Genomic DNA, 22,621 nt, shown 5'->3' with positions numbered 1-22,621 from the left:
ACAATTCAGTCGAGGCCCTGAGCCATAAACAGCGCTCCCCGGGCGCTGCATTGGTGGCTGCCCACTGCTTCACTGGGTGAATGGGTTAAATGCAGAGAAAGTAATTTCCCTACGGGGACTAACACATTATTATTATTATGTCCATCACATTCAGATAAAGAAATCTCTGAGACTTCATTGGACGTCTAACCCTGCACCTGGTGACCTGGTGGATGTTGACAGGTTAAACTATGTTTGTGAGAAAGTATTTTCCCCATTCCACATTATTTTGCATATTTGTCATACTTACATGTTTCCAATCAACAAACTATTTTTTAATATTGAACGAAGATAAACCAAGACAAGAGTTATCAAACCCACCTGCCCTGTGTGCAAAAGTAACTGCCCCCTAAATCTGATAACTGGCTGTTCAACCCTCGGCAGCAGACCTGCAGTCTCATGTTTGTGATCCATTCAGGGAGTCTTTCACATCACTGTGGAGGAATTTTGTCTTCTTTTCAGGATTATTTGAATTCAGACACACTGGAGGTTTTCCAGCATGAACGCCTGATGAAGGTCACGCTGACGCACCTCAGTCTGATTGAAGTCCAGACTTTGACTCGGATGCTCTTGGAGTAATTTTGGAAGGTCGGTCACTCCTGGCACGGCTCAGCTCTGTTCCAGGTTCTCTCCATGTGTGGATAACGGCTCTCGCTGTGGTTCACTGAACATCTTTATAAGTGATTTCTGACTCAGCAGGTCTGGCTGAACCAGGCCTGGGTGTGGCAGTGAAACTCAGCTTTACAGAAATGTGGTTAATCACAGTTACTTCATGATGTTTTAAGAGTAGGACAGTTATTTTTTCCACATAGGGAAGGTAGGTCGGGATAACTTTTTTCTTTTTAAATAAAGTTATCATAAAAAAAGTTGTTTGCTTCAAAGCACAGGCTGCTTGAAACCAAATCATCTTTTCAAAAAGTCTTAATTCAGTTCTTCAATCGGGATCCTCAGTTGGTTCTAGAAAAATCCAGAATTCTGTTTCAGTTTGGAGCAAAAGAGACGTCCAAATTTGTGAGTGTGGTTAATTATTTTTCAACAGTTTCTTTAAACCTGGATTTTCTGCTTCTCCAGCACTGAGAGAAGCGCCATCACGAACTAAACTGAAGAGTCTGAAATAAGAATGAGGTCTGGAGCGGCTGAACAAGTGTTTGTTGTAAGTGAGTAAATGTGCAAAGGTCACAGTGGGAATCCACAGAGGTTCAGTCCTGAACAAAGAAAAGTACAGCAATGACATATTTCTGATTTGAAGGATAATTGTTTCTACGAGGACACGATGAGGGTGAAGTCAAAGCGCTGAGACCTAGACGTTGGTTTCGGTTTGCACGTGAGATTTCTCCATAAATATAAAAATAGAGACACTCGTTCGTCCCGTCTTCCCTCCTTAGCTGAAGAAGTCTTTGGAAATGGCTTCCACAAAGTTGGGGGCGGACATGAGGATCCCGATGGTGCAGAGGATGGTGAAGAGCGAGAACGGCACCAGGCAGAGCCGGTCGATCACCGCCGCGGTGAACTTCCACTCGCTGCAGACCGGCTCCTCCTCGTCTTGGCCGCGGAAACGCCCGGCGATGTATCTCACCTCCTCCAGGATCTGGTTCAGCTCCGTCTCCAAGGCCGAACCCCCAGCTGCTCCCCCTGCTCTTCCTCCAGCTCCAACCCTCCTGCTCTCAGCGCGTCTTCCTCAGCACCGACGCCGCCTCCAATGAGCCGCGAGCACAGGAGCTCAGGGTCAGCGGGGGATCCGTAGTGGAGTCCTTCCACACCCCTGAAGCCGACGTAGAGGAGGTTGCCGTTATTTACCTGTGGGTCCTGGCTGACGCTGAGCTCCAGGCTGGACAGGCTGCCGCGCCGACGCTTGGCGGCGTTGTGACACGCCGGACGGACCTTTGCTTCGCCGGGGCGGCGCATCCTCAGGAACCAGGCACACCAGTTCAACAAAATCACATGAGTCTAAAGAAGAAAGAGAAGAAAGTCATTATTTCAAAGTAAATTTGATTTATTTTTCTGTTATCAGAGTTCCAGTTTTGCGATTCTGTGTTTTGGTTCCTTGGAACTTACGATTGCAGTGCTGCTGTGCACTGTGGACAAACATCTGTGCTTTGTTCAGATGCAGCTTTGCAAACCTCAGCTGTTCTTTCTGTGTCTCAGGTTTAGTTTTTTAATTGAACCATTCACAGTATTTTATTGTTCTCTGATCACAGACATGAGGATGCTCACTAAGAGCACAACCAGTGTGTCAGTCTGTCATTACACCGCCATGAGACTGTGATGGTGAAACAGAGCAGGGCGATATGGCCAAAAATATATATCACGATATATATTTGAAAATTTGCGATAACGATATAATTTCTGCGAGACAAAATACAACTCCACAACTTTACTAGCGCAAAAAAACCCATCCATTTAACAGTGCAAATGCAAATTCCTTGCTGAAACTTTAATCAAAAGGCATTTCCAGTAGAAATGGGCTGACATATCCTGAGCATAACCATGTATAATATCCACTGAAGTTAAAAAGAGGTGCTTTGCAACATTAAACTGCAGTGTGCCAAATAAAAAAGTCAAATACGTATTTTTCGGACCATAAGGTGCACGGGATTATAAGGCACATTAAGCGAAACAAAGCAGTCAGATGAATCAAACTTTATTCAACTCATTCTTTTTGCTTCCTCCACTTCTGTACCATTGATTCATTAATGCTGTATTCTATCACAGCTGCTCTGTTTCCATGTTGTTGCAGTATATTAAAGACTAACCTCGTATTGTGGATGGATTATCTCAGTTGTTCTCCTGACTGAAGTTTGGTCCGTTTACAGCATCCTGCCATGCGATTGCATTTGTCCCTAACCATCAGGAACCCTCACGTTAACTTTTATCGAGTGGAAAAGTGTTAGCGTTCATCCTCCAGCTTCACTGTTTATGTTATGCTAACACAGCTGTGTCGCTAGCGAGCACGTAGCACAGTGGTTCCCAAACTTTTTTTGCTGGGCCCCCTTTGTTTTACAAGAAAAATGTTCACGCCCCCCCGCGCACACACAAACACATCCTCCAACCACACACACCCATATTTTGCTCCATTGCGGTTTATTTCACACCTCAAACATTTAGTAAACAATTAAGCAAATACAAGTAAACTGCAATAAATCACAGGTAGTAATAAAATAAACTACTAACTCTTTTACGCTACGTCCGCACCTACACGGGTATGTTTGAAAACGCAGCTGTTTCGTCCACACGTAAACGGCGTTTCGAATCACTGAAAACAGAGATTTTTTAAACTCCTTTTTCGCGTCTACGTGTGGACGAGGAATACAGAGTTCGTCACGCAACGTCAAAGGTATGTGCCTTTTTTCACGTCACGCTGTGCGCCACGTTATTGTTTACATGAGATGAATTGCAGAATGACAGATAGAGACACAATACTGTTAATCTGACTATCTGCAGGTTTTACACGCTTACATTTACACACACAGTTACTGTCCCTCCATTTACAAAGGCAGAGGCGTCACGCTGTGATTATTTTACATGTAGTTGTTTTTTTCCTGTGTAATAATATTCAACATTGCTGTCAATAGATTTTTCAAAAAATGCCTCTCTGTGGAAATTGGTTTAAAAACATAAAAAACTGTGGGATACTGTTTGTCCGTGATTTGGACAGGGGGGACAAATTGTGGCAGGATCAGCCTGATATTATTTGTATCCCACTGTAACTTTACTGTATAAAGAGCTAACATCGCCAAAATGTCAGGAGTAGTTAGTCATGACAACAAGTGTTTGTGAACTAAAAATCAAGAATGTGGGATACTGTTTGTCCGTGATTTGGAGAGCCCAGCGCTGCTCCCGACGCAGGGAAAACCAATTCTGCAGGGGAGACCTACCTCGGCACTTGTGCAGGTGAAGCCAAAGGGAAGATATGCTTCACCATATTTTCTAGTCTTTGGCTTAGAATGAAGTTGGTTTGGAAACATATTCAGCGATGCTTCATCTCCTGCTTTGCGTTTGTGTGGGAGCCCCGTCAAAAACCTGTCCATGATGCTAGCAGTGTCCAAGCGCTGTTTTTTGTTTTTTTTCCCCCTTTTCATACCCCCCCTGCAATGGCTCTGCGCCCCCTCTAGGGGGCGGGCCCCCACACTTGGGAAGGTCTGACGTAGCACATCATTGACATCATTGACTGTGACAAAACAAATTTCCCACATGTGGGACTAATAAAGCTTATCTTATCTTATCTTATTGTATACCACCTAGTCCAACTTCAGTAACCCTACAAACGTCACTGCTGTTTAGTTTCCTGTCTTCATTTATGTTGGAAGTGACAGCAGAGCTGTATGTTTGAATTTTTTCAGAAATCTCTCAGTCAGAACATGCTATATCATGCTTAGGTAACTAGCGAAACTAGCGAGCTAACTTCCGCTAACTTCCTGCTAACTTCTAACTCCGTTGAATGTAGTAAATTCTGTTTTCATGGATGCCTGGATGTTAAACATCATAGTTACACCTGGTAAAGCAGCAACGCTGATCGTTTTATTAAAGATGAAAGAATTTAGACAGTTTTTAACTCTCAGTGATGTTCGTTTGACTTCGGGACCTTAAAGGACGGAGTTTAGGACCCAGATTGCTCCCAGATTTGCGAGCACCTTAGTCCGACAAATACGGCAATAACGACGGCCTGCTTGCATGTTCTACAAAAAAATGTGCTTTGTTGTGTATCTGACGGACAAACACCAAACCAGTTCAGTTGCCACCATTTTTACAAACCAATTCTGGTTCATCCATTTCACTCAACAATCTGCTTGTCACAATCAGCAGGGCTGACTGTGTGTAGAGTGAAGGGTGGACCCAAATGCAGACGGAAACAAAATGTGAAACATGACTTGAATAACAGAAAACGAGCCGTTTATTGAGGCTGGCAAAATAACTGTAAGCAAAAGGCAAAAGGCAAGGCTAACAATAAACTAAACTGGGTGAGCTAAATTAACTTAAAACCTACAACAGGAACATGGACTTGACATGAGGAAACTTGACACAACTTCTTGGCTTGCAAACAAAGCAGACGATCTGACAACGACACACTGAAAACAGAGGACTTATATACACAGGAGGTGGTTAGGGGAAGTGGGAACACATGGAGGAACAGCTGACTGACATGAGCCTAATGACAGGACAGGGGAAGTGAAACTAAATACAATGAACAAAGAACACATGACTCCTTCAAAATAAAACAGGAAACACTGAAACTAGACATGACAACACAAGCTTAACAGACCTAACACGTGATGAACGATACAAGAACTCAAACATAGAAACCAAGGAAACAATAAATAATAACTGCCTTTCCTTAACTAAAGCTAAACAGGAATGACACATAAACTAATCACAAATCTAAAATGAGACAAATACAAAATGAACTCAGAGCGCTGGGTCAGAGACCCAGCCTGTGACACTACTTTCCCCATTCTCATTCTCCGTTACCGCTGTGCTTTTTCGGCACTGCGCATGCGCGTTTTACCCATATTCTATCGCGATATTTCATTTTCTTATCGTTGCCTAGCATTGTACCGGTATTACCGTGAACGGTATAATATGGCCCAGCCCTATGGTGAAACGAGGAAATTTCTTCTTCAGAAGAAAAATGAACTCATTAACAAGCAGATCCTTTATACCAAAATGTTTTTCCTCATTTGTTAATTACTGATCGGGTATCAGTTTGGATTTACTTGCTTACAGTGTAGAAGAGTTGCAGAAATATCTGGGAAATCAGAAGCTCATTAATATACAAATGCAAGCAGAGAGAAGCTCTGAAGTCTGATCAGATCACCTCCTCCATATGCATGTATGAAGCTTCACATGTTCACACGTTCACGAGAAGTCAGAGAGCAAAAGAGTCACGGAGAGGCAGAGTAATTACAGCGTACTTATCTGAAAGTTGACTTTACAGGGTGCGTAAGTAAGGAAATATTTACGTGATTAAAATTCATTTATGCACAAACGTGTTTATGCGGAACAAATGTGCACGAGTGAGAGAGATACGAGCTCCGTGTGCGACGCAGGAGGAGTGGGCAGATAAAAACAGAGCATGAATAAAGTGGGAGGGGGGGCTGCTCGCCTCTCCGAGGAAATCTTCTCCAGCAGTCCAATATCTCACTGCACACACACACACTCATTAAATATTTAGCTGTCAAACGCAGTGTTGATGGACGGAGTCTGAACATCAGTCGGTCGTCAAACTGCTCAGTCTGAGTCATCCTGAGGAGCACGGACAGCACCTTAAATTACAGCCATTTCATTTCTTTCCTGTCCGCGTCCGTCACAGTCTGCCTGGATTTCCTTTCCTTTCACGTTCTTTAAACTTCTCTTCACTTCCCACAAAAGCACCGAAACCCTTCAGACTCAAACTTCTGCTCTGAAGCCGTTTCCTGCTCACTGAGACTGATGGTCACACAAACCTCCACAGCAGCCGCTCACACGGTTTGAATGTCAAACTTTCTGCAGGTTTAAAGAATAATGCAACATCTCGAACACCTCTTCTCAAAATCTGCATTCGTAGTTCTGTAAAAGCTGTGTGAAATATTTTATTTCTAAATATCAAATCTGGAGTATTTGAGTAAATATTTGTTTCTTCCTGATTTCTTATTTTTGTATTTGTCACATTTTCATAAACAAACTTTACGTTTTAGACAAAGATGATCAGAGTAAAAACAAGACGCTGTTTCCGATGACATTTGATGAGTCATCATGTTTTCGCACTGTCAAAAAGCTAATATGAATTTTTTCCCCTCATAACTCCATAACTACAGGCAGGAATATATTTAAACCAATTTTACTTCGACTCCTATCATACTGCTGACTGACAGCTGTGTTTGGATTTTAAATTCCTTCAACAGCGTTGGAACTGACCCTCCGGACCCCAGGAAGTGTCCCGGCGATCCTGAGAGGCAGACCGCCACTGCAGCCGTGTATATATGAACCATTTCTGTCCTGACCCCAGCCCTGTGCAACGACACCAGAGCAACACTTTGATTCAGAAAAATGTTAACAAGTCTTAAACCTCAAACGAGTCCTCTAACACAGCGGTCCCCAACCCCCGGGCCTCGGACCGGTACCGGTCCGTGAGTCGTTTGGTACCGGGCCGCGAGAGTTGAGGTTTAGGTGCGAAATGTATGCTTTTCAGGGTTTTTATCGGTTTTCAGCGTTATTTTGTTATCGTTTTTATCGTTAACTCGGTTTTCCTGGGTCTTTTCGCGTGTGTTATGAATAAATCTTCCTTTTTTCGGTACCGGTACTAGTTTTATTTTGTTGTATTTATCCACGACACCTTAAAGGCCGGTCCGTGAAAATATTGTCGGGCATAAACCGGTCCGTGGCGCAAAAAAGGTTGGGGACCGCTGATCTAACAGATGTGAAAAGACAAGTTTTATAAAATTTCATCACTCTGACGGTCTTACGCTCAGAGAGGTTCTCACAAAGACATCTTAAGCCTTTACAGCATGCTCAGTACTGGAAACTCAGAGTTTCAACCCTTAAAGGGTTTCTGGAGAATTTACAGGTTCAGCTAATAAACATTTAACTTAGTCCCCATCGCTCTACGTGATCCATATGATTCCTGTAGAGACCTGTACCCTCCTGTGCATATGGGGTCGTGCACAAGTTATGTGACCTGTGCTTTGCTCCCATCTGCTCAGCCCTCGGACCAGTTACAGAACAAGACAAACCAATAACGTCGGGTTTGTTAGTTGGGCTCGGCCTCAGTCCGTATCATAGGTCTGACTGTTACTGATGAGAACCTGAAACCTGTCAAGGATTTGACTTAACCTGGCAGTCCAGTCAGGACAGAGCCCAGCAGGACTACATGCTCAGGCTGAACGAGGGACAGGCTGTTTCTAGAAGGCTCTACTCCACCTGGAAACCAAGCAGGAGACCAAGACAACAGCAGTGCTGCATCCTCCTCTGTGGCTCTGAGTGTTGACCCATCACCAAGAAGGGCTTCACTGAATATGCGACATTTCCATTCAGACCAGTGTTCAAAGACTGAACTGCACAGAAGAACTGTTTGCAGAAACATCTCAGCACTTCAGATTGTTCCAGAAGAACATTTGTGAGAACAGACGCTGATGTTGGACAAGAACACCTCAGTCTGCACTCTAATTTAATCTAAATGTGTTCTGTCGGGTTGGGGCCAGGACTCTGTGCAGTCAAGTTCTTCTGCACCAAACTGACTCATGGACCTGGACCTTGCTTTGTGCACTGGTGTGCAGTCATGTTGGAACAGGAAGGCACCATCCTCAAACTGTTTCTACTTTACTTTCCACTGACTCTGCAGGAAGTTGGCGACCTCTGCGTCTCAGCATCTCCTGACCCCGCTCTGCGATTTACGTGGCCTACAGCCAGTGTTGGGAAGGTTACTTTTAAAATGTATTCCACTACAGATTACAGATTACATGCCCCAAAATGTACTTAGTAACGTATTCTGAATACTTTGGATTACTTAATACATTATCATGCTTTTTACAACTACATGAATGTACTATTGCTGTGTGATTTATTACTATTACTGAAAGGCTACTCGCCATACCAATACCAACTAGATGTTTAAATCTTAATATAAATGAGTAACAGTAGGTGGACATTAGGTAAGGCTGCACTTTTAGCAGCGATCTCGTATAAAAACTATTCGGCGCGTATATAAAACAGGTCTGCAGCTCTGAACCGTAGTAAAGGGACCTCTAGCTAACACGTCGGGTTCGTGTCGGGCTCGTAGCTGAAAACTAGCTTTACTTTGTTGTCTGGGTCAACTTTGCTAGCAGAGACAGAGAGAGGCGTTGAAAGGCTGCTCCAACAGAACTTATTGTTTCGGAGGAAAACACGAACACGGTGTACAGTCGAGTTTTAATAGCTTACTTACAACTGGGCTCGTCAGGCACTCTTCTTGGCTGCAGTGGTTATTATTATATTTACATGCTTCCAGCTCCCGTTTCTGCTCGGTGACAGCTCGTACTTTTCCTTTCTCTCCCTCCCTCGCTCACAGACACATAATGTGTATGGCAGTCCATTCTCCCTGCAGCACGGACTACACTACCCATGAGGCTACATGCTTTAGGGCGATGCCTGTAACACTCTGCCTATTGCCTTCATATTAAATCATTTTGTGAATAATAATTTTAAAAATATTTCTTCACTTCATTATGTGGGGTGTAGTAGAGGTGACATGGCCACGAGACTGAGACACAGGCTTTAGAGCCTCTTAATGCTGTTTTGTTTGGGGCGTGGAATTACCAAAGATAGAGAGACCATAGCCTAACTTATGAAACAGGAAAAGACCGCCATGTAATCCATTTATTTCAACAGAGTAACTGTATTCTGAATACCACATTTTAAAACAGTAACTGTAACGGATACATTTACTCATATTTTGTATTTTAAATAAATAACAGTGGTACATCAGAATCAGAATCAGAATCAGAATCGTGTTTATTGGCCAAGTATATGTGCAGACAAATACAAGGAATTTGGTTCCGGTAGATGGTGGCTCTCAAGCACAGCAATGTAAAAACACACACACACACACACACACACACACACACACACACACACACACCTATATGTACATTACGCATGCATACACATACATACACAAAGCTGTGTGAACCAACTATAAATAACTAAACTTATGTACATAAAATACAGAAATGAAATGAGGTGGAATGAATACTACAGAATGTACATAAGGTGCAGTTGCAGTCTGGCAGTGGGAAGCAGTGTGACAGGTCAACTGTTTAGGAGGGAGATGGCGAGGGGAAAGAAAGTGTTCCTGTGTCGGGTGGTCTTGGTTTGCAGGCTTCTGTACCGTCTGCCAGAGGGCAGCAGGTCAAAAAGTCTGTGTCCAGGGTGTGAGGGGTCTGTGACGATTTTCCCTGCCCGTTTCCTGGTTCTTGAGAGGTACAGATCCTGGATGGAGGGCAGGGGGGCACCGATGATCCTTTCTGCTGCCCGTACAGTCCGCTGCAGTCTGCTCCTGTCCTGTTTAGTGGCTGCACCATACCAGACTGTGATGGAGGAGCACAGGACAGACTCAATGACTGCAGTGTAGAACTGGATCAGCAGCTCCTGTGGAAGACTGTACTTCCCCAGTTGTCTCAGGAAGTACATCCTCTGCTGGGTCTTTTTGAGGATGGAGTTGATGTTGGTCTCCCACTTCAGGTCCTGGGAGATGGTGGTACCCAGGAACTTGAAGATCTCCACAGTCGACACAGGGCTGTCTGATATGATGAGGGGGGGCAGAGTTGGGGGGTGTCTCCTGAAGTCCACTGTCATCTCTACAGTTTTAAGAGTGTTCAGCTCCAGATTGTGCTGACTGCACCAGAGTACCAGCCGCTCAACTTCCTGCCGGTATGCAGACTCATCACCATCCTGAATGAGGCCAATGACGGTGGTGTCATCTGCAAACTTTAGGAGTTTAACAGCCGAGTTCTTGGAGGTGCAGTCATTAGTGTAGAGGGAGAACAGTAGTGGTGAGAGGACACATCCTTGAGGGGCACCAGTACTGAGGGACCGAGTTTCAGAGGTGATCTCCCCCAGCCTCACTTGTTGCTTTCTGTCTGTCAGGAAGCTGGTGATCCACTGACAGGTAGCTGGAGACACGCTGAGCTGGGAGAGTTTGGAAGAGAGAAGTTCAGGCACGATGGTGTTAAAAGCCGAACTAAAGTCCACAAACAGGATCCTGGCATAAGTTCCCGGGCGGTCGAGGTGTTGCAGGATGTAATGCAGCCCCATATTCACTGCATCATCCACCGACCTGTTTGCCCGGTAGGCAAACTGCAGAGGGTCCAGCTGGTGGCCTGTAATGTCCTTCAGATGGGCTAACACCAGTCGTTCGAAGGATTTCATGACCACAGACGTCAAGGCGACAGGTCTGTAGTCATTCAGTCCTGTGATGGTAGGTTTCTTGGGAACAGGGATGATGGTGGAGCGTTTGAAGCAGGATGGAACTTCACACAGCTCCAGGGATCTGTTGAAGATGTGAGTGAAGATGGGAGCCAGCTGTTCAGCACAGGTCTTGAGGCAGGAGGGTGAAACACCGTCTGGTCCGGGGGCTTTCCTGGGCTTCTGTTTCTGAAATAGTCGGCTCACATCCTCAGTGTGTATTCTGAGTTCCAGGGAGGAGGAAAGGGGGGTGGGAGGTGTGATGGAGGTCGTTGAAGGAAAGGGGGGTGGGAGGTGTGATGGAGGTCGTTGAGTCTGGATTGGAGAGGGTGGTGGCGGTCGTTGAGTCTGAAATGGGAAGGGTGGTGGTGGTCGTTGGGTCTGGATTGGGGAGGGTGGGGGTTGTCGTTGAGACTGGATTGGGGAGGGGGAGGGTGAAGGGGGGAGAAGTGGAAGGTGTGTTGGGGGTCATTGTCTGAAGCAGTGTCTCTGGGGAGGGGAGGATGAGGCGTGGGAGTCTGTCCGTCTCAAACCTGCAGTAGAATGTATTTAGCTCGTTGGCCAGGTCTTTGTTTGCTTCAACAGTGGGTGGGGGGCGTCTGTAGCTGGTGATTTCCTGCAGGCCCCTCCACACTGACGCAGGGTCGTTGGCTGAGAGCCGTTCTTCCAGCCATGTGTTCTGTTACTCCAACACTGCCTACAGCTTGATGGCTGGTTGCTGTTGTTCACAGTCCCTTAATCCCACTAACAGCTGACTGAGGAATATTTAGTAGTGAGGACATTTCCTGACTGGACTTGCTGCACAGGCGGCGTCCTATCACGGTACCACACGGCAGATGCAGTCTGCCTAGTTTCTGATTTATTCACCTGTGGCCATGGAGGTGACTGGAACCTGAATTCAGTGATACTTTTGGCAATATTTGAATATTATCTTTGGCATCACCATCAGTCATTCATGTCATCTGAGTTTGAGAAACCTGCAGCCAAAACTCTGGCTTTACTTTGAACACACGTTCGGTGAGTTCATCTGTGCAGCTTCTTGTTTGCCTGTGTGTGACACGTGTAGGGGGACGCCTGTGACAGCCTGTTCTCAGGTGTCTGTTCTCCTGCACGCTTCATTCATTCAAACTGAAACAAACAAACTGCTGGACTCCTCGTGTGATCGGAGCGCACAGCCTCGTCCTCCTCACAGCTTCACCTTCACACCTCAGCGGTCGTCCCTCCTCTTCCTCAGCAGGAACATTCACATTCATAAGAGGTCACCTTCACACACCCGACCGTGACACACACACACACACACACACACACACACACACACACACACACACACACACACACACACACACACAGGTAAGAGTTCTGACCTTCAAACTAAATTCTGCTTTAATGGAATCTTGTTCAGAGCCCCAAGTGTGTGTGCGTGTGTGCTGTGTGTGCGTGCGCGTGTGTGTAGTCATTCTTTCTGAAGTTTCTGAAGGAAGCTGCTGTAAAATAAATAGGGTCTGTATTGATAGTCAATCACAGAGCTCGTTAAGGACCTGGAGCTCATTAAAGCTGACTCGGCACAACGTAGAGACCAAACTGGACTCCTCGCTGAGAAATCAGCGCATGCTGGAGCTACATAATTAAAATGGAGAAGAAGAAAAGAAGCGGAGTGACTGACCCACTGTGGCATGTGTCCTCCGTCGGGGTCGTGGTGGTGATACTGCAGAACCAGGACCGTAGCGATGACCGACAGACCCACAATCACCATGGTAGTGGCAAAGTACTGCGCTGAAAGACAGACGTCCAGAGGACACTCAGTGCTGCTCAGCTTTTACCTCTGCGACATCCTCTACGCTTACATTTGTCTTATTCATGTGTTGGTTACTCGTCGTTTTTAATCTCCCGTAAATGTGATAGTTGGCAGAATTATCAGTCGAGCTGGTCCTGCAGGCTGCAGCGAGCCCTTTCTGTTCATTTTAGGAGGCAAGTGGGGTAGTGTTGGACCAAAAACACCCAGCCCAGAAGATTTTAAGCTTAATTTTGTTTTTTTTGTTTTTTTACCACATATTCAGATTCTGGTTGTGGAAGCAACAGTCTAAACTGAGAATCCAAGGCCTGCCTCTACCCAGGGACATGAGGTCACCAAACCAAAAACCATCTGCCCCTTGGTAATGCCTATAAACTATGTCCATAAAAGCTCTAAGGTGAATGAGTGACAAGGGAATACATCTGAGTGCCAGAAATACAGGCACAGGTGCCAAATAACCTATAATAACAGACCTGAGTCTCCATATATACCAAGGGACCAGGTTCACAAAACTCATGTAGTCTGCTCAGGCACCCTCAGGTATCCACGAGAGGATAATGCCAATCAGAAGTCTTGGTCCACGGTTTCACTGAACTCCTCCCACACCTGAAGTTTTGCTTGGCCTCCCAACAGGGTAGCAAACTGTGCAAAAATGTAATAAGAGCTTAAAAAATGACCCTATTTTAATTTTCAGGAGGACAGATTTGTTCAGGCAAGGCTGAAAGGAAAATCAGCACCTGTGAGCCTGATTCCACTCTTTGTTCAGCCAATTCCTGTCGGATGTTTTTCAGAGTTTTTGTCCAGCATGAGTAAAATACATCATGGATGTACTGGCAAACCGAAAGTAATGATGGAGAGTAGGTTTTCCTCAGCCTACAGCACAGGAGGGATTTTATATGGTGATTATGAGCAGCCAGCAACAGATTTCCAGTGCTGGCTTCCAATTATAACTCCATCACAGGAAGAGATAAGATGATGGAGGGATTAAGGATGAGCAGCGTACTCTGAGCGAGGCTCACCTATGAGCGGAACGGAGTTTGAGGTTGCCGGCATGATCTCGGCCACGAGCAGCATGAAGACGGTCAGAGAGAGCAGCACGGTGATACCTGCAGGCACAAACGTGTCATCAGCTTCATGTTTTTAGTGCGCTCATCAATTTCACAGTGTTCTGACATCTTTTATAATTTTATATTGAATACAAGCTCGTTTTATTTTGTTTTTGTTTTGAACCTTTTTGGAAATGTGGAGGATCTAATCTGCTGGTTTCCATTAACGAGGCTCCAGGTTAGCGTCTCTGTCAGAATCATCCACAGCTCAAATTCATCACCATTTGCTGCTCATTCATATAAGAAACGACTTTAAAGCTCGAGTAAGTGTGCAGAGATCCATCATTACCTTTTCATGCCTTTCTGTTCTCACTTATGATGATGGGTTTGGATTGCAGCGATGGGCACAGATTATGACAAAACAAATGAATCTCCTTCTAGCGCGGCCACTGCTTAGGCCTGTTTTGAGAGGCTAAAACGATCTGCCGTGTCTCGTATGAATATTGTGAGAATTCTGTTTGGATCCTTGTTTCTTCTTATTAAACTCGGCCTCACGCCGTTTCCTCCCAGGTGGAGTCCTTTCTACAGTCTGCTTTTGCAGAGACGATGTGTAAAAGGTCCTGTTCAGTCTCGACCCGCTGGCTCAGTGAAAGTCGGATGAACTTTGGGAGATGTGAAGAGTGATGGCCCTCTTGACATTCAAGTTTGATTAAGAGCGTAAATTAAAGTTCCAGTGGAAGATGCCGTGTCTGCCGTCAGTAGCTGGAGGCCTGCTGGCACCTCCAACTTCCTGTTCCAGTACGTTTTATGGCTGATGAATGTCGACTCTGAGACATCAGTCATGTCGGGTTCAGCAGCGAGCAGGCGCACCGAGGGCTCTCGCGCTCACTTTTCGAAAAAACATCGGTGCAAATTATAAGTCTGTATCATAATGTCTGGTGTTTTCGTGTTTGTTGTATGTTTTTATTTTATTTTATTTTGCGAGTTGGTTATTAGATGCTACTCCAGCCAGCCAGAGAATCCCCCGCCGCCCCGCCCTCTCCTCCCTGTGCCGCAAGCAGCAGGCGCACCTCGCAAACGGAGGGCGACCTTACTCCCAGCAAATGGGCGATAGAAAACCGATCGGTGCCTATGCCATTCCCAGTATGTGCTGGCTGATGTCGGGGCAGCATGAGTACGAGCAATTTTTTTTTTTTTTTTTTGCCCGTGATGCCGCCCCCCACCACGATGCCGCCCCGGGCAACCGCCCGTGTCACCCGTATCAAAAACCGCTGCTGGAAGCAGGTGTCCAAAACACACCCGCCATCCCCCTGACAGACTGAATACTGCTAGGACGGATATTTGTAAGGACCAGCCTGAAAAAATGACAGAAACATATTTTCTGATTCTTCCAGCTGTTCAGAAATCTCTCGTTTCTGCTCTGATGTGAGGCCTTCAGAAAGCTTCACCTGAACACCATCGTCTCACACCTGCAGAGCACTTTACTGCTCTTTGTGATTTTTCTCTTGGAGTCATACCATGTTTGCTGGTGTCTGTCCCTCTGTGATGGCTGCTGGATCTCCTTCTGTGAGTGTTTTTTGCGGCGGTGGTGACTGAAGGTCGTGTTAGTGTGATAGAAACCCCCCGGTCATTTCAGGCGTCTCCCTTAGATGCCGCGGGGCATGTCAGGAGAACTCCACAGCGACAGTCTCTCTCTGGGGGATAAATCCACGGTACACGACCTTGTGGATGTCGGGAAATACGAAGAGCACGCTTCTGGTTTCATTTGTCAGTTTAAGTGCTGCTTTCAACAGAAAGCTTTAAAAGATGCGCTGAGACGCAGCCCTCATCAGCGATGACCCTCCGGTTCGGTTCACACCAACGAGGCAAACTGGATCTGATTACATACATCGCTTCACGTGTTTCATGTCCTCCTGTGCTGACATCCTCTCTCCTGCATCCTTCTTTCCTTATCGTTCAATCGATGAGGCGTGAGTTTCTCAAAATGGGCTCATTGAGTGCAGCACGGATAAGATCTTGGAAAGGCTACGGCTGCTGTGAATACTCAGAATAAGATCTCTGAGCGCAAATTGGATTACCTCTCGGGGAGGCACACTGTCGTGAGTTTTTCAGAATCGGCTCCTTGAGCACAAGAATGACAACATCACAGAACGCAAGTATGGCGAAGCTCACGGCTCTCCAACGGGAGATTGAGAGACCAGTGTTGGACTGTAGAACTGCTTTGAAATTCATATAAGCTGTTCGCACTAAAGTAAAAGCACCATCACTTCATGCGGATACCTTCTCGGCGCCAGCTGCGGTCGCAAGGCTGGAGCCAAACAAAAAACACCCTGATAACGACTGTGTTTAGTCTGTTCCTTCCCACTCCATGCAAGGCCACCTGGGTTGGCTGGAAGACTGTTTACTTAGCCTGGCAGGGCGAAGGACGCTGTCTCAGCTGAACTCTGGACACGCACACACATACATATACACTGATATGCACACACTCATCCCCCCTCCCTTTCCAAACGCCTTCGACACTTATTCCCTTCCGATGCTGACGGTGGATCATGGAGACCAGCGCATAGGCTGCAGGCCCGGATGTACTGTCTAAATCGGCTGTCTCTCACTCTTTACCCACCCCTGTTGCTTGTCATGTGTTTCTTTGGTGTATTAAGAGTTTTTTTCATGTGCTATGTGCAGAGGTGTTGTTTTTTCTGTTCTCAAACTGATCTCCCTGTTGGAGCTCAGTCTGGGGGGAGTTATTTTTTCTCCTTATCTTTCCTCATGTGGTGCTTTTTCCATGTTATACCCCTCTGACCTGTCTTCCCCATGTGATGTTTTGTGTAATGTATGTATGGTCGGAGGGTAAGATGGCGCCGCCATTGCGTGCAATAGGTCGGCGGCCTTATGAAATTTCCCCCTTGTGGGACTAATAAAGGTATATCAATCAATCAATCAATGATTTAACGCGCAGTGAAAGTGGTCAGATTTCCAGGGAGCGATTTACAGAGAGAAGCTCAGGTATGATTTTTGTCCCTTAACTTTACTCATAAACAATCCTCCAGTCTCCAGTTATAGTTCTAGTGTTGGGATTGAGTGGCGTCTGTCTTTAAAGAAAAGTGCATGCAACATGTTCACAATAAAAGAAGGTGAATATCAGGTGGATGTGAACAGAATTAGCGGGCGACTCTCTCATGTCGGGTAATCGCTGTTCCAGATGGGCTAGGGCCACTTCAGAGAGAGTATAATGGACCCGACGGTGCTACAGTTATATTTATAGGATATGTGCAGTCTCGGGTTATTTCACAGAGTTTATTTTTCTACGCAGGATGCTTAATTGTGACATCATTTTCTGACTGGTGCAAATTTCAGCAAAACGTCGAACTGAAGCTCAACCAGGAGAAGCAGAACATCTTACAGGTAACGACCTCGAATGAAAACACGTTACATCTATATTCCAGTAATGTATTCTTTCAGATCAGAGCACATTTCTGTGCCTTTGTGTGACTCGATGTTTTGGGCTTTTCTCCATCCTGCTTTGTCTCCTGTACCTGCCTGAAAGCCTTCGTGTTGGACTGTTCCTGCTGCTCTGCTCACACTAAGGTGGAAGCATTTCTGTATCTGAAACCAGCTGTGAGTCTGTTTAAAAGGACTTTTCCTCCCTGCTGCCGCCGGGCGCTGCTCATTTGGTTTTTCTCTGTAATCTTGTGCCTTTGCCTCTGTTCACACTGAACACTCTCACAGTGTGTGAATTTTACTAGTCTGGAAAGTCTTTGAGGAAGTACTTAAGAATCGGAGTAACTGTCATCACCGATAAAGAGAGCTGAGCGCTCACTCAGGGAGATCTTCTCTCCGGAGTCAGCGGGCAGCAGGAAGACGAGGAGGGCGAGGGTGGAGCTGAGGACACAGGGGATGAGGAGGTTGAGCCCATAGTAGAGCGTCCTCCTCCTCATCACCACGGTGAAGGTCACGTCAGGGTACGGCTCCTTACAGCAGTCGTAGAAACGCTCGTTCCTTCGCCCAGGAACCTCTGCGCACAAACAGGAAAACACCGACAGTGACGTCAAAGAAACCACAAACCTCGTTCCTCTGAGGGGAAAATGATCTGCTGCCCCTATAACAGAGAACATCAACATATCTCAGCATGTCTTTGAATTTAAACCCATGACAAAAATATTAAACTGGAAATGATAAAATAACTTGTTTTCTATAATCATGAAGCCAACAGTTAATGATTACACTTAGCAGCTTAATGTTAAAATTAAATCATTTTTGTATCCACGATTTTTAAAATGTACCTTTTTACAAAAAAGCAGAAAAATTCAAATGCTTTGATTATGTATTTCAATAAGTGCATTTACAGAATAAGAAACGTCATTAAAACAGTTTCTCACAGGCTTCAGAGATATTTGTGTTTTCTTGTTTTTATACCAGGTGATCTAATAAATGTGTTAATGTCATGTTTCTGGCTCATTGAACGCAGCGCTTTGACTTTTCTTGTGTTTTGGTCTCTGTCATGCATCAGTTTAGTTACTTGTGTCTTCGTCCTCTGTGCTCCTCTCTGTGTGTCTCTGTTTGTGTGTCTGGGTTTTCCCCATTTAGTTCCCATGTTCCCCTCCTCGTGTTTAGTCCATGCCTCCTCGATCTGTCGCTTGTGTTCGTCCCGTCCTCTGGACGTGTTCCATAGCCGTTTTCACCTCTCGTCTCCCACTGTCACTTCCCTGTTCCCCTATTCGTGTGTCTTAGTCTGCCCTTTTCCCGTTTTATTTTGACAGTCTTCTGGTCGATGTTCAGTGTGTTTAGTTTTGCTTCAGGTCTTTGTTCAGGTCTTATCAGCAGACCGCGATGATGGATGCAGCTCCTGTGTCAGAAAATGATAATAAAACGCTTGTGCAGAATCAAGGCCAACGTTTGACGTCTTCATTTGAACCAACGTCATCTGGATCTGCACTAAAATTTAACGAGTTCTCCCGACGCTGGGAAAACCGAGTCTCTCCAACAAACAGACGGCGATTACGCGCCACAGACGAGAAGAAAAGCTGTGACAGGTGTGTGTGACGTGGCTTTTCCTCCAGGTAAACTGAACGGTCGCTGCTCGGCCAGCACGAAGGAGGCGAGTTCAGCTTACAAAAAGCTCGTTTACTCGCCTGCGACGCCTGCTGAGGACGGCTGACAGTAACGAGGTCTCCTCAGGGTTTATCACTGCAACAAGAATCTGCCAGTGACAGGTTTATTTAGAAATATTAAAAACACAATGAATTAAAAAAAGAGCACATGACATAACGGCCTCACAACAACAGCTTCTACTCCTCCCTCTGGATCCTCAGAAAGCTAAACCATGACCCAATGCACTAATCCACCAAAGACTTCCTCCCTCGTTGGGATAAACTTCAGAAAAGTGTAAAAAATCAATCATAAAAGCTGTGGCTGCTTTACTCTGATTGGACTGAGCTGTACCGGGCACTCCATGCTACGATATTATTGTGATTATTAACATTTTAATAATGCTGAGTATTGTAATGTGCAAGTTAGTAATTCCATGCAATCAGTTTCTGATAAAAATGCAGTGAGATAAATGAGTGAGAATCACACCTCTGTGTCTGTTGACGTCCACAGAAAGTCACATTTCCCACCTGCACTTGCAGCCTCGCGAGGCTCAATCAGACTGAAGGCAACATGTTGACAGTCTGTCTTCATTAGACTGCAATTATTTGCAAACCTTCAACAATCTCTCTGAGAGTCACTGCAACTATCTGCACAAAGGCTGCAACGCTGCAACAGTAAGTGTGCAACACCTTCAAGCTCTGGCCACCCGTTTTGTTTCGCAGATGTAAGGAGGACGGCGTCCTGGTTTTACTCGTGTGGCGGAGCCGTTAGCTCGTGCTGAATTATGAGGCAGCTTCGTCGAGCCGACTGTGTTCAGCGTCTGAGATGAGCCGTCATAGTATTCCCAGAATACTTTATTTATTTAATAAAACATTGACATCTGGTGTCGCTGTATTGGTACTGTGTACTGTGCTGTAGCCCTTCCTTCACTTCCTCCTCATCCTTTTCTGCTTTTAGGTTCATCTCTGGAGGAAGTGGCAGATAAAAACTGGCGTGCAGTACGCCTGGCTGCGTTTCATTTCCCTCTACATCACAAACATGGCTCACTACATTGGTTTTAATCTCAGCTAGGTGATGGAGGAGAGTAAATAGGAAACATGATGTTGGACTTTTCAATTAAGTTCCCTCTCAACAGCCCATTGGCTGAGCAGGAAGCCTCCACGGAGGCCAGCATTCATCCTCAGCTGTCTCTCTCTCCAGTTTGCACTGAACAGAAGCTCTGAGGCTCCCCGAGACTTTGGGTAACCCTGCGCTCATCCTCACTCTGCAACTTCAGCAGAGACAGAGGACAGAGACGCTGCTGGATCACCTGCAGAAACAACAGCAGAGACAGAGAGCTCTGGACCAGAGGTCACCGAACAGACATGACAGCATCACTCAGGTCACCTGACATCAGATTTCCTTCATATTGACTGTATTCACTGTCGGGTCTCAGTCACATGTGAAAAAGCCGACAGGCGTGCAGCGCAGACCCCGCCCTCGGGGTTTTTGACAAATGTGACGAGATTTGTTAAATTATTTTTAAACACATTTGAGGCGTGATCGAAAACTTAACATAAAACTCCAGTGTGATGATCAAGCTGACCAGATCCCAACAAACGAAATGTGTAGAAGTAAATTTAAACGTCATTTGATACACAAAGAGGTGTTTATGAGGGTTATAGAGCTGCTGATGTTCCATATGGTGCTCACATGTTCTGATATTTACATGTGTACGCTCAGAGCAGTAACAAGTATGAGTTGAATATTCCGAGTTGGTTTTCCTGCATCTATCCGAGTATAGGATTTCCTGGCTTCTGAGTGGGCAGTGAAGTATCATGAGGGCCGTAAACAGGAAGTGTTTTTGTTGTTGTCGAGGCGTGCAGAGAGTAAAGCTGCTGCTGAGACGGTTATTGTCTCCATCTAATAGTTCAGAGAGATTCAGAAACACATAACGAACCCTGACGTTAAACCTGGCTGATGCTCCGAACACCCGATGGACACGTTTTATTTCAACGTACACTAGAGGAAGCTCCGCCTTCCCCCAATAACCTTTAAAACTGTTACCTTTTGTTGGAGCTGATGCTTTGCAATCAGTTGTCTTCAGTAGAAATGAGTCCATCAGCTGAGCTGCAGATGTCCTGAAACACCAAGGAGCTCTCTGAGCATCACACTGCGGTTATTAGAAGGTTCCTACTCTTCACTGTAGCTGCTTTTCTCTCATTTATGGTAATTATTTTACTGCATTTCACAAAAACCTGCAAAGACCTACAGATTTCCACCTCATGTGACCCATCGACCGTTCGCCGGTGGCTGCGGTGACTTTCAAAATCTGTTATCCTGTTTTCTTTGTCCCACATGTTCACACAACGCTGTGAATTAAAGAGGGACTCCTGCTCACCCACTGGAGAAGTACAAGGACCTAAAAACAGGTCAAACATCATGTGAGTCACAATATTCAACAGACTGGAGCTTTGGATCTGAAACTAAAGAACTTCACACAACTTCTCTTCCTTGGTTTTCCTTGCAATGTTTTGTGTACGGATCAAAGAGGCAGCAGGAGGAGGCAGCAGGCGAGACAAAGACATGCATTTGTAAACCTCCAGAGCTGCTCGGGTGATCCTGAGCTTTCTGCAGCACGCAGGCAATCAGGCAGCTTAAAACCTGAAACTGTGTCATCTGTTCAGGAGGAACCGGACCCCCCACGTGCAGAGTGATGGATAAAATAATACAGTGTCAGTCAGTGCTCGTGTGTGATCTGGTGTGTTGTGAGCATTGTGCGTTATAAAAACGAGCCGATGCAGCGGAGGCTCTGCTTCAGGGTCATCGAGCTGCCTGCCCTTCAGGCCGCCGCGCTCGGAGGAGGATTTAATTACCGGCACGTTAATGCTGCATGGAAGCGCCGATATGAAACCCTGTTTCTCCGCAGCAGACAGACGGTGGAGACACGCTGTCGCTGGCAGGAGGAAGATCCTGGATGTAAACTAATTAAAACAACTTGTCTGCGTTGCCCCGAACCTGCTGCTGCTCACTCGTCTCAGTGGGAATCCTGCCGTGAAATGAGCTCAAAAAGTTCTAATTTTTCTCCTCCAGCTGCTGCAGGTTAGATCAGGACAGCTGGGAGCCGCGGAAACATCTGACCGAGGCTGTTTGCTCTTCCTGCATCCAGCTCATCTTTTACTCTTACCTTAGGTTCGTGCATGCAGTTCTTATCAAAGACGTTCAGGGCTGATGGGGAAACATATCAGCAGACGTCTATCAGGACAGGACGGGTCTTTGTTAGTCTGCTTTAGGTTTGGTCTGTGCCCCGTTTGTCTGACAGGAGCTGAACCAGGGACAGACGGGATCCAAAGCCACACGAGTGTTGTTGTTCTACAAGTGTGAAGATGCCGATGTGTCTTACCCACGAGGTCCCACTCTCCGTTGGCGATGTATCCGGTTGATGTCAGCCTCAATCATCTGCAGGTCCAGAGACCAGCCGCCGTACGTCCACGAGCCAAACTTGAGGTCACAGCGCTGCACGTCGAAGGGAAACCAGCGGACGTCGATGTGACGGGTACTCTTAAATATTCCTGAAGCAGAGATGGACATTCAGACGAGTGCTGTTAAAACAAGCTTCAGTCAAAGGTGGAAAAAAAACAAGAAGAAGACTGAAATACAGGACAGGACAGCCGTTACTGTGCTCGAGGGAAAAGGAAGAGGAGGACGGTGAGCACAGCTGAGATTACAGTTTGTATTTGACACAAAATCTATTTCAAATCAC

At 45.9% G+C, this 22,621-nt stretch overlaps 1 protein-coding gene across 1 annotated transcript; it reads right to left on the bottom strand.

Moving 5' to 3' along the window:
- Positions 1–1,415: 1,415 nt before the first annotated feature.
- Positions 1,416–22,332, bottom strand: LOC134622656 (CHRNA7-FAM7A fusion protein-like). Its single transcript, XM_063468048.1, is given in 7 exon segments — positions 1,416–1,642; positions 1,711–1,986; positions 12,617–12,726; positions 13,765–13,851; positions 17,609–17,803; positions 22,262–22,298; positions 22,300–22,332. Coding segments are annotated over 7 exon segments (945 nt in total). The 5' UTR covers positions 22,318–22,332; the 3' UTR covers positions 1,416–1,420.
- Between the last annotated feature and the right edge of the window lie 289 nt (positions 22,333–22,621).

This window comes from Pelmatolapia mariae, unplaced genomic scaffold, assembly GCF_036321145.2.
Source record: "Pelmatolapia mariae isolate MD_Pm_ZW unplaced genomic scaffold, Pm_UMD_F_2 NODE_ptg000117l+_length_54715_cov_1, whole genome shotgun sequence".
In the NCBI taxonomy this organism is placed as follows: Eukaryota; Metazoa; Chordata; class Actinopteri; order Cichliformes; family Cichlidae; genus Pelmatolapia; species Pelmatolapia mariae.
Note: the sequence above shows the minus strand (reverse complement) of the source record. Positions and strands in the feature narration are given on the sequence as shown.